Source organism: Sorex fumeus, unplaced genomic scaffold (assembly GCF_029834395.1).
Source record: "Sorex fumeus unplaced genomic scaffold, SorFum_2.1 ptg000064l, whole genome shotgun sequence".
Lineage (NCBI taxonomy): Eukaryota > Metazoa > Chordata > Mammalia > Eulipotyphla > Soricidae > Sorex > Sorex fumeus.
This window is the reverse complement of record NW_026606121.1, coordinates 3,615,935-3,628,199: the sequence shown is the minus strand read 5'-3', so window position 1 is coordinate 3,628,199 and position 12,265 is coordinate 3,615,935. Positions and strand designations below refer to the sequence as shown.

The window sequence follows — 12,265 nt, the reverse complement described above, 5'->3', positions numbered from 1 at the left end:
TCAGTTATTTAAACAACGTTCCATATGCTTACGTACAGAAATTCATTTTGTCCTCTTTAAACCCAAAGAGGGGGCATGATTACTCATGTTACAACAGAAAAAACTGAAGCAAGGAAACGTTGGGCAACATGTCCCAGGCAACTTAAGCACATGCAAGAACTCCAGAGTGGAAGAGACGGCACGGCAGGGAAGACAAACCCAGGATGATCCCCAGAACTGCACAGACTCTCAAACCACACCAGGAGAGATCCCTGAGCATGGAGCCAGGAGTAAGCCCTGAGCACCTTGGGAGTGGCCCAAAAACAAATAAACAAAAGATCTCCAGAACCCCAGCTACTCATTATTCTGTGACTCTAAAAGACTCATTAGCTGTGGAAATGGGGAGGGGGCGGGGCAGAGCACATACAAAAGTCAGAATCGAAATAGCATCTCTAGCCTCAAAAGTCACAGGGCTGATGATGCAATTCCTTCAACACAGTGGGGAAATCATTCCCTCAACGCCCATCATGTGTTAAGGGCGAGAAAAGGCGTTTCAGGCACGCCAGGCCTCAGAAGAATTCGCCTTCTCTGTCTGTATCCTTCATGGAATGCTACCTCAGGATATGCTTCAGCAAAACAAGGACAAAAAGCAGTTAAAAAAGAAAGAAGAAAGAAAGAAAGAAAGAAAGCAAGCAAGCAAGCACAGAGGCCGGAGATGTGGCTCCGAGGGAGTAGACTGGGCTGAAACAAGAAGATTAAAAAAAAAAGAAAAAAGAATTCCAGGGGGAGGGCAAGAGAGATAGTGCAGCAGATTAGTAACAAGCTTCCTTGCCCAACCCGGGGTTCAATCCCGCATCCAGACAGTCCCCTGAGGCTGCCAGGAGTGATTCCCGGAGCACAGCGTCGTGAGTAACCCTGAGCGCTCGCTCACACACACACACACACACACACACGTTCCAGAAGTCCTTTGAGGTGGGTCAGAGAGCATGCAAGCACACTTCAAACCGGAACCTGCACTGTCCTCAGCCCCACACCCCAGCCAGTCCCACCCCCAGGCCTCAGCTCCTTCCACTGCCACCCCAGAACCAAAGAAATCCAGGAAAGAGACCTCCAAGGGTGAGTTCATTTAACCAACTAGACCTGCCCAAGCGATAGACAGCACAGCGGTAGGGCATCTGCCTTGCACGCGGCTGACCCGGGTTTGATTTCCTCTGTCCCTCTCAGAGAGCCTGGTGAACTACCAAGACTATCCCGCCCGCACGGCAGAGCCTGGCAAGCTCCCCGTGGTGTATTCGATTCAACAGTAACAAGTCTCACAATGGAGACGTTACCGGTGCCCGCTCGAGCAAAACGGGAAGAACAGTGCTACAGACCTGTCCCGAAAGAAAACTGCACCTGGGAGGCAGGAGTCAGAGTTGAATAAATCCCCAGCCAACAGGGAGGGAAAAAAGCAAATCAGCAACTCCAGGAAATAAAGGAAATAAATTTTATTATGCCTTGTAGATCAGATGTAAACAATACTTATAAAGCCGTGATAATAAACCGGTTTAAACCCAACCGTCTGGCAAACCGATCAGCACACAGAACAGACAGCAGCGCCACGCTGGGACCAACCCACTGACACCCCCACCACACCCTCAAACCTTTCCTCTGAGGGAAAACCCAGAGAGGGAAATGGCCCGTCCTGGGCGCACTGCTCCCATCACAGTTCACTCAAACTGTCTCCACAAAATCTTGACTTCCACAGACACCAACAAGCGGGGCCAGAGAGACAACACTTGTACAACACTTGCCTTGCACGCGACTCACCGGGTCTGATCCCACAGGGTCCTGTGGGCAGGGCCAGGAGTCATTCCCTGCGCACACATCCAGGACCCAGTCCTGAGCACTGCCAGGTGTGGCCCCCCAAACATACAACAAAAACAACAGAGAATTTCAAAAGCACAGTCACTAGCTGGCTGGCTGGCCATTGCAGGTCATTACACAGAAAGAGATTGAGAAAAGGTCAAGGAAGCAGGCAAACAAGTTAAAAATGGGGATCAAAACAACGGGGCAGGGAGCCTGTAGCCACAGAACAGGACAGGGGGCAGAGAGCAGACCTGCACAACCCCAGGCACAGCCCTGTGGGCCAGCCCAGGGCCAGCCCAGGGCCAGGCACCAGGGAACTGCCTCCAGCACTCCCTGGTGTGGCCAGACCAGCCCCGGCAGAAAAACAGCTTTCGGGGGCAAGAGGAGAGTACAAGGGTAGGGCACTTGCCTTGCATCTGGGTGACCGGGACTTGCTCCCCTGCACCACACACAAGCCCGAGCCCTGACAAGAGTGAGTGCCGAGCACCACGGGGTATGGCTTCAAAAAAATAAAAAAGGGCCAGAGCAACAGTACAGAGCAACAGGGGCTGGAGCCATAGCACAGCGGGTAGGGCTATTGCCTTGCAAGCGGCCAACACAGGTTCGATTCCCAGCATCCCATATGGTCCCCTGAGCACTGCCAGGGGTAATTCCTGAGTGCAGAGCCAGGAGGAACCCCTGTGCATTGCCAGGTGTGACCCAAAAAGCCAAAAATAAATAAATAAAAGTACAGAGCAACAGTACAGCGGGTAGGGTATGCAGTCGACAGGGGTTCAATCCCCTGCATCCCATATAATCCCCTGAGCCCTGCCAGGAGAAAGCCCTGAGCACCACCACCTGATGTGGCCCTAAAACATGAAAGGAAGGAAGAAAGGAAGGAAGGAAGGAAGGAAGGAAGGAAGGAAGGAAGGAAGGAAGGAGAGGAGCAAAGGAAAGGCCCGTACAAGGGTCCAGAGAGAGCTCAGAGAATAAAGGCTGGGCTGGAGTGATAGTACAGCGGGTAGGGCCGTTTGCCTTGCACGGTTCCCAGCATCCCATATGGTCCCTGGAGCACCACCAGGGGTATTTTCTTAGTGCAAGGCCAGGAGTAATCCCTGTGCATCGCAGGGTGTGACCCAAAAAAGCAAAAAGAGGGGCTGGAGCAATAGCACGGCAGGTAGGGCATTTGCCTTGCACGCAGCAGACCCGGGTTCGATTCCCAGCATCCCATATGGTCCCCTGAGCACCGCCAGGAGTGATTCCTGAGTGCAAAGTCAGGAGGAACCCCTGAGCATCACCAGGTGTGACCCAAAAAGCAAAAAAAAAAAAAAAAAAAAGGCAAAAAGAATAAAATAAAATTAGAGAAGAAGGCTGGTTTAACGGTTCGATCTCCAACACTGCATTTGCTCCCCCGGGTCCCACTAGGAGCAATTCCTGAGCATAGAGTCAGGAGTAAGCCCTGAGCATTGCTAAGTGTGGCGCACACGCGCGCGCATGCGCATACACACACACACACACACACACACACACACACAAAATCAGTAAAAAGCTTTTTGAAGGCACACAATGAAATATCTCTATGTATGCTCTCGAATGAAGAGAAACCAAATAAATAGATGGTACCAAGTGTTGGCAAAGACGCGGAGCCCCCGGAAAGCAGGAGAGAACACGACAGAAGTTATTCCCACTGAAGCCGCAGCACAACACACACACACACACACACACACACACACACAAAGACACACACGCATGCCCAGCTCCCCACCCTCTGCCCCTTGAGAGACCTTCCCTCCTGGGCACTACAGAATCGGATCTGTCTGGATGCTTGAAAACAGCACACATCCCAAAACACCCACACCCAGAGAACACTCCATGTTGCCCCCTTGCGGAGTGGAATATTCCAGAGCAGTCAGGAATCGGCAATCAGTGCTCCGTGCCAACAGGAAAGGAGTGAGCAGAGAGTAAGCAGGCAGCTGTGCGCAGGCCCGTTGAGGGAAGGTTTGGAAACAGGAAAAACAAGTCGAAGGCAGCAGCAAAAAAAGGGGGAGGATGGTGAAGGGGGAGGAGTTCCAGGGGTACCAAACAGGAGAGCGGATGACGGGGCAAGTTCATGTCATTAAAAATCAATTAACACGCGAAGACAGCGGCTCACAGTTCATCAGCTGTACGTGACACAGGTAGACAAGACCTGGGTGATGCTCTGTATCAGCAGGAGAGCACTTGCCTAGCACGCAGCCGAGCCCCGGCACCCATGTGATATGGTCCTCTGGGCCCACCAGGAGTGATTCCTGACTGCAAAGCCAGGAGTAAGCCCCAGCACTGCTGGGTGTGGCCCCAAAACCAGGGGGGGACCCTCAACAGGGGTCCCTGCCGGAATTCTGGCACTAGTGGGCTACCGGCGCAGGGAGAGTGCTCTCTGCTTCTGGTGTGGGGCCACAGCCAGCATTGCTGGGGACAGTCCTGGAGAGCAGCCTGGGAGTCCTGACCCTGGGTGCTCAGAGGCCCAGGGAACACTGCAGGTGGAACCTGGGACTCCCCAGCGCAAAGCCGGCCTAGCTGGCCTTTGGACCTTCTCCCCAGTCCCCTGGGAGAGATCCAGCCCGGAGTGAGGGATCCTGACTCACCGCTAATGATCCTTGTAATTGCACGAATCACTCATACTCTAGTACAGGGCTGGGCCTGTGCAGCTGGCTCAGAGCTCAGGCTTCACCCACCCACCAATCCGGTACCAAGAAAGGATGCAACATTCCCATTTCACAGGTGGAAACATCAAGGCCTTGAGAGTCCACTCATGCCCAGTAGTAAGCAGAGGCTCAAGATCTGAAGGCAGGCAGTCCGGCTGCTGCCTGCAGAAGCTGTACCAGCCATGCCCAGTCAGCCTTCCACTGGCTCAGGCAGAACCGTTAGGGTGAGAAGCTGATGAATCTGTGAGCCAGGGGTGTGCTCTGGAGGGCCAGGCTCCACTGGTGCTCTGGCCACAACCCCAACCCCAGTAGGTCCTGGGGTGACCCAAGACCTGTCCCCACTGAAGCTGGGCACAGAGGATGGGATGTTGTGGAGATGTCCCTCACATGTGCAGGACCTGTAGTGATGTCACAGGGGGCAGGGCTGGGCCAGCAGCCAAGGGACCCTGGGCAGACCACCTTTAAATCAAGAATGCAAAAAAAAAAATTATTTAAAAAAAAATTCAATGAGGGTTGGAGTGATAGTACAGCGGGTAGGGCATTTGCCTTGCACGCAGCCGACCCGGGTTCGATTCCCAGCATCCCAAATGGTCCCCTGAGCACCCTTAGGAGTGATGCCTGAGTGCAAAGCCAGGAGTAACCCCTGTGCATCGCCGGGTATGACCCAAAAAAGCAAATAAATAAATAAATAATGCCCCATCGCTGCCCACTGCCCCTTCACACAACCCCAACTGCTGGCCCCCCTCTGGCCCTCCACTGTTCCCTGGAGCCAACCAGACAACTCCCCCCCACCCCCCACCCCCCGCCAGCCCAGCCCCTTGTCAGTCAGGATGTCTTCCACCCACCTAGACCAATGGTTTTATTTTTGGTCACTGTTTGTTTGGGGGCCACACCCAGCACTGCTCAGGGATCACTCCTGGCTGTTCTCCGAACCACACAAGGTACCAGGGATCAAACCCAGGCTGGCTGCATGCAAGGCAAGCGCCCTCACTGTCCTATCTCTCAAGACCCCCCAGACACAGGTTCTGGAATCATTTCCTAGTCAAAGCAAAGTTTGCAATAGTCCAAGCCACTGTCTGCCCCATCCAGCTCCGGGCACTGCAGAGCACCCTGGGCGATGCTCCATCATTACCTCGAGGAGCCTGCAAGCACATTTGTGAATCACAGGTGTTGTCTACTCTCTCCCGAGCCAGCGGGCCATTCATTCCCGGGGTGGCTGCGTGGTGGCCACTGCCTCCCTGGGCCTGGGCACTTCAAGGACCCGCCTTCCAAAACACAAAGCCAGACTCTTACGTAACCACCGTGCAATTCTCGGCAGTGGCAGCAGGAAACCTGCTATTCACCAGACACCTAGGTGGCCACGTACGCCAGCAGTGGTGGGCAATGTCCTGGACCCCATGAGCCCTTCAGAACCACTTCTTCCCTGAGCCCACACCCACTCCAGGGCCACATGTGGCCTGCCACGGTGCCCCGTTTCTCTGGGCTCCCTGAATCAGGAACAATTCTTGGCTTTCCTCTGTCTTGCAGACCAGAAGCATTTATTTTTTTTCCTCCAAGAGTTCAGGCCAGTTCTGTACAATGTCCTTCAGTCCGAGTCCCCCACCCCCAACCCCCTGCATCTGAATCCCTCCACAGTGTCCTCGCCACTCAAGGTCTTAAATTCCAAGACCTCATTACTGGCCTTCAGGGATAGTCCGCGCCCTCCCCGCCCCCTCCCCTGCCCTCCCCGCCCCCTCCCCCTCCCCCTCCGAGAGCCCAGAGCCCAGAGACCCAAGAGAGCCCGGTTGGGCTCCCACACGCCCCTCCACACTTTCTTCCCTGCCCAGCCTGCAGTTCTTCCGGCAAGGACCCTCCTGGCCTCGGGGTGTGTTCCCACACTAGGAGGGGAGCGCTCCAGGAGAGCTGAGCTCCTTGTCTGTGCAGCCACTGCTGGGTCCTCAAGGCCAGAGGGGTGCCCAGTCGGCAGAGCAAGCTGCAATTCCCTGGCTGAAGCAAGAGACCCCAGCATGAGAGGCAAGAGAAAGCAGCAAGAGAGCCCAAGAGCAGGAGGCTCTGGGGCCCGACGCCAGCTCACCCGCAGCCGGCCGTGCCGTGCCGGGAATCCCCCTTCTCCCGGGCCCCAACGCGCTCCGCCAACCCCACCCGGCCCCTTGATTAATCTTTTTAAATCAATCCAGCTGAGGTTGGATTCCAGAGATAAAGCAGCGGGACAAGCCGCCCAGGGGCCCTATTGTCCAGTGACCCCCACCTGCAATATGCGGCCCCAGAAGCAAGCTCCCCCGCCCCAGAGAACAGACATAGGGGCACAAAATCCTCCCGATGGCTCTAACTGGCACGTGAGGGCAGTGGCACAGGAGCCCAGGCTGAGAAGGGGGCAGGCCACTGGTCACTCATGCCTGGCTCAAGCAGCCCCCAGGGCTGATGGAAAAGGAAAGCAGTGCTGGCCTCCCACCGGTGAGACCCAGGTAGTAATGGCTCCGGGGAGACCCCCGCAGATAACCCTTGCACGGGCCCTGCCCCCAGCCGGTCACTCCCCTCCCAGGCCCCAGGCCCCAGGATGGGAGCTGGAGCCCAGTGGTGGGGGCGGGAGAGGGGGTGTTTCTCCCAACTGTGTGACCTCAGGCGAACAGTTCAACTTCTCAGGTCCGTTCCAGAACCAAAATAAACAAATAAAAAGGGGGCAGAGCATGCTGGCCAAAGCTCAGGAACTGACAGCCAAGAAGAGGAGGGGCAGGGAGAGAGAATTTAGCACCTGCACCCCCCACAAGGAGAGCAGGACAGGGCAGGGCTCCTCGGGCTGAGGGATCTGTAACCCAGCTGCCCCAAACAGCCAAGCCAGAGCCGGCAGCACCCCACCGCACAGGGCCTCCTGGGAGACAGGATTGGCACACCCAGACCTGGGGGGTGGGGGGTCCCCATGAGGGCCTGGCATGGTCCAGTGCCACCCTCTTCCCTCCCAGAGAGCTGGGCCAGAGAGGCTGCTCCAGCCTGCGCGTCCTCCTCCGCGGCCGACCCTGGCCTGGCCACGCTCCCATCCCGTTTCCTCCATGACCTCAGCCGCTGAGCACGCACAAGTCCAGCCGCTCTGCACAGGAGGTGCCCAGACAGGCCCCCGGGGCCGCCTCCCACTGCACTTCCTCGTCCTGCCAGCCGGATCGGGTCCCCTGGCCTGGTCTCTCAGCCAACCTCACCCTCCTGAAAGCGCTGGGCGGGCAGCCGGGCAAGCAGGCGGACACGCCGGGTGCAGGGCTGGCACCGCGGCCACACCAGTTGCGCCTTCTCCCTCCCTCTGACAGGGAGGCTCCAAGCCCAACAGAGTGATCTCATAAGCTCAACAACAAATGTAAAAAAAAAAAAAAACTCTTGGGGCACAGGAAAGGGGACAGGCCCTGAGGCCCTTCCTTAGCCCTGGGCTGCCCCCGCCATCCACACTGTGCGCCCCCCCCAGGACGCAAGAGAAAAAAAAGCCCTGCTCCCACTCCTTGGAGATGCAGTGGCTGGAGTGTGGGGTGCCCGGGCTGCAGGGGATCTCCATGCTTGGAGGGGGGGGCGTACCCCGCCCAGCCCTGCACCTCACAAAGGCCCTTTGTCCCTCGAGTAGGGACTCGGTTCCTGAAAAGTTCCAGGAGAGAAATCAAAGCGGGCTGGTAGGACATGCAGGGTCGGGGAGACTGAATCCAGGTGGCTTCTTGCAAAGGGGAGGGCTTCTCCTCACCAAGACCTCAAGGACACTGGGGAGGGAGTCGCGGGGTGCTTCCACAAGAGTCACAAACGTTCAACACCACTCCGCCACGCTCGGCAGCAAAGGTAGCTTTTCCCAAAGTTCCAGGCAGCCAGGCCAGGCAGTAGGCTGGAAGCCCAGGAGGGGACAAACCGGCTTTCCCGGCAGGCCTGGGGCTTCCCTCCTGACGAGGTGGGAAGCGGCCAGTGGATCAGAACTCCCTGGGCCGCTGAGTCCGCCTGGGTAGCAGCGGGCCCAGGGGGCCTCCAGTCTAGCCATCTACGTGGTGCTGGAAATTTCCCGAATGGGGGGAGCATGGGGGGGAAGGCCAGCCTCGGCTGGAGGCAGCCCAGCAGTCAATGTGCACACCTCCCTCCCAAGCCTCAAGTTTCACCTCCGGCGGGTGCAAAGCGTCAACCCCGGTCTGCGCTGCCCAAAATATGCGGGTTTCCCTGCACCAAGGTCAGGGACGGGGTCCTGGTAGCGCAGCTCTCTCCCTCAGAACTAGGGCTCCCGTGTGCATCCTGCTGGCGGGCTGGCCGGGGGCCGGCAGAGGACAGATGGGTGCCCCGGGCCCGCTCGTGCAGCCAAGGGCGACGATCAAGGCTTCCCGCTCCAGGGACGCTCGGGGAGCTCCAGGAGGGAGCAGCCCCTTCTTTCCAAGCCCCGACTCTGACAACCGCACCCGGGCTGCTGCAGCCGCCGCGGGGATGGGTCCGGGCGCTAACACCCCCGGCCGCCCGGGTTTCTGCAGACGCGGGGACGGGTCCGGGCGCGAACACCCCCGGCCGCCCGGGTTTCTGCAGACGCGGGGACGGGTCCGGGCGCGAACACCCCCGGCCGCCCGGGTTTTTCTGCAGACGCGGGAGCTCGGGGGAGCCGGACGACCGGGCCGCGAGCCGACGGCGCTCCTCGCCCGCGCGCCCCGGGAGACGCGCGCGTTTCCACCCTGCGTCCCTCCCCAGGATCCCGGGGGGACAGGGGGTTGCGCGGGAGGGGGCGGGCCGCGCGCCCGGCACTTACCCGGGTGCGGGTGGAGGTTGAGGCCGGCCATGTACTTCCCGGGCGGCAGCGGGCCCGGCAAGCCCGAGGCGGGCAGGCGTCCGGCCGCGGCCGCGCCCACACGATGGCTGTCCATGGCCAGGCCGGACAGCAGCGGCGGCGGGGGGCCGTGCACGGACCGCGGGGGCCCGAAGTCTCGGCCATCCATCCTCCGCCGGAGTGCCGCGGCCAGCCCCCCCCTCCCGGCCCGCCGGCCTCGCTCAGGGCGACCTAAACGTGCGGCCTCGGCGGCGTCCCGGAGTCCTCGGGCGGCGCGGGCGCGGCGGGCATGTCGGCGGCCGGCGGGGCGCGGGGCGCGGGGCGCGCGGGAGGCCGGCGGCGGGGCCCCTCCGGGCGGCCAGGCGGAGCGGCGACAGGCGGCGGCGCACCCGGCGTCTTGGCAGGGACCGGAGGCGGCCGCGGGAGCAACAGAGAAGGGGGAAGGGGGAGGGGGGCGAACAGGACAAAAACAAAAACAGAAAAGAAACAAGTTTCAGAAAGGGCGTCCGCGCTCCCGGGCTGCAGAACCCGGGCCCCGTTTCCATAGGCGAGAGGAAAGGGAGCCTTCGGCTTTCTTTTTTAAAGTGGGTGGGGAGACGGACCCCAAAAATAAATAAATAAATAAATAAAAGGCCTTCGGGGGTCCCCCACCGTCGGGCTGCCGGCGTCCGGCGCGGCCCAGCTGCGCTCGGGTGCTCCCAAGTCCCGGGCAGGGGCCCCCGGGCAGCGCCCGGACGGCGTCAATACAAACCTCCCGAGTGTTTTATTCCTGGGCGTCACATGCTCCCGGCTGAAACCTTTCCACGAGCGGTTCGAAATGTCTGCTTAAACGCTATGTCACTATCTGATCCGCCAAGTTTAATATTTAACCTCCCGGGGGCCCCCCGGCCGCCGGCTCCGAGCTGGGGCTCCAGAGCGCGCCCCGCGCCGCGGAATGCGCCGTGGGGTGGGGGAGAGGGCGCCGGGCCCGGGGAGTCTTTTTAAGGAGCCTCGCCGCCCCCTCCCGAGGCCCCCCACGGCCCCCGGCCCCTCGCCGGAGCCAGGGCGTGAGGCCCCAGACGTGGCATTTCTCGCCCGAGGACTGGAAAGAATCCTTCAAAACAAACTGCTTTAGTTTCATTTTCCAAAGCCCAGACCTGCGAATCCTGCGGCCCCGGGACGTGGCCTGGCGCAGAGGAGGTGGGGGGTGGGGTGGGGGAGTCAGAGGGGAAAGCGAAGGGCTCAAGGGTCTGCTTCTAAACCCGACATTCCCCCCCCCACCCCCAAAATAACCTACAAAGGAGACCTTCACAGCGCCGGCCGACGGAGGGGCGCCTCCCCCAGCCTCGGATGTAAATCCCCCTGCAGTTCCAGTTTAAAGCTGTTTGTTTAAAAGATTTGTCGTTTGCCATCCCCGCGGGGGCGGGAAGGGGGTCTCGGAGCCAGCCCTGGCCTCGCCGTCCACTGCCCAGCTGCAAGCTCGGATTCCTGCGGCGGGGAGGCCCGGGCGCGCCTGGCCGGGAGTGCGCGCCCTGCGCCCCGGGTGCAAGCCCCCCCGAGCTGCAGACCTTCCGAGCACCCCCCCCAGACCCCGCTCCTTCTGCGGGGTCCCTCCCCAACTCTGCCGAGGGTGCTTTTCCGATCCAGTTTGGTTCCAGCCACCCTAGCCCGCCCGCCCGCCCGCCCTCGCTCCGGTTACCAGATCCGCGTTTACTTTGGAACGGAAAAAAAAAAAATCTAAGATCGCCACATCCGAAGGGACATGTCTAAGGCGGCGAAGAGCTTCCCGTGATTTTTTTTTAAATTGTCCTTCGTGCCGCTTTCCAGTAAAAGCCAGGGCTTCGGAGCCTGCCGCCCGGGCGCCCCGGCTGGAGGAAGGTCGGGGTGAAGCCCCCAGCACGGCCGCGCTCGCCCGGAGGAGCAGCGGCCCCGGCCATCTGCGGGCTCCGCCGCCTTCTCCCCACTTTGCTCCCCCTCTGAAGTGCAGTTAAAATGGCTGAATTCCGGCTTTTAATTAAAAACAGCCTAGAATCGAAAACGGCTCGTCGGCGTCCCTGGGTCCCCCGCCGCCCGCCGGGCACCAAGAGGGGAAACCGACGGCCCCGGACCGGGCTGGGGAGGGTTGGAGATGGGGCTTGCGGGCTCCGGTGGGGAACCGGGGCGCCGTCCCACCCCGCCCAGGGGCGGCCCCCGCCTCGCGGACCCCGCTCCCCGACCGCTCGCGGGGCGGCCGGAGAACCGCGGGGACCCCCCGGCTGCACCCCGAGGGGGGAGGCGGGCCGGCGCGGCGGCCGGGGAAGTTTGGGGGACCGTGGCGCGCCCAGGGTCGTACCTGGCGCGGCGGCTCCGGGCTCCGGCGACGACGACTCGGGCGGGCGCCCGGGCTCCCGGCGCGCCTAGACGCCCGTGCAACGCGCCATGCCGCGGCCGCTGCTCCCGCTCGCCACCCGCGGCCAGCTCACACTTTTTGCCCGCCTTTCCTTTTTTTGGTAGAAAACCGCTCCCCGGGACGAGCGCGCGGCGCGCCAACTCCTCCGCCCTCCCGCGGCCGGGCTCCCGCAGCCCCCGGGAAAGCCAGCTTTCCTCCCGCCGGGCGCCCCGCTTTTTAATAAAATCCAGGTAGCGCCGGTTTAAAGAATCCCAAATCTCCATATACAGCCCGGGATTGGAAAAGGTACATTACACAACCCCCCTTTCAAGTTCCTCTCGCTGGATCTAAAAAAAAAAAAAAAAAAAAAAAAAAACCCAGCGGGGGGGTGGGGAAGGGGGGGGCCGGGCGGGCGGCGGGGGGAGGGGAGCGCTCCGCGGCGAAGAAACACGCATTGTTCCCCCGAGCCCGCCTCCCCCGGGCCGGCCCCCCGCCGCCAGCCATTGGCCGCGCGCGCTGTCCATCACGCGCATGTAAACACCTTGGCGCTCGGCCATTCCTATAAAACCAATTACGGCCCGAGGAGCTCCAGCAGTTTCCAGGCTCCCCTCGGCGGGGCTGAATGATCAAAACTGGTGGTGAGAATTTTTCCGAGCCGTTTCTAGG

At 60.5% G+C, this 12,265-nt stretch overlaps 1 protein-coding gene across 1 annotated transcript in view; it reads right to left on the bottom strand.

Moving 5' to 3' along the window:
- TNRC18 (trinucleotide repeat containing 18) overlaps window positions 1-11,925 on the bottom strand; it is a 55,988-nt gene extending 44,063 nt beyond the window's left edge. Inside the window, exons 1-2 of the mRNA XM_056128572.1 lie at window positions 11,564-11,925; window positions 9,235-9,648 (exon numbers count right to left, since the gene is read on the bottom strand). Coding sequence (XP_055984547.1) covers window positions 9,235-9,421 — 187 coding nt within the window. The 5' untranslated portion in view covers window positions 9,422-9,648; window positions 11,564-11,925. The remainder of the gene's footprint in view (window positions 1-9,234; window positions 9,649-11,563) is intronic.
- Window positions 11,926-12,265: the final 340 nt, after the last annotated feature.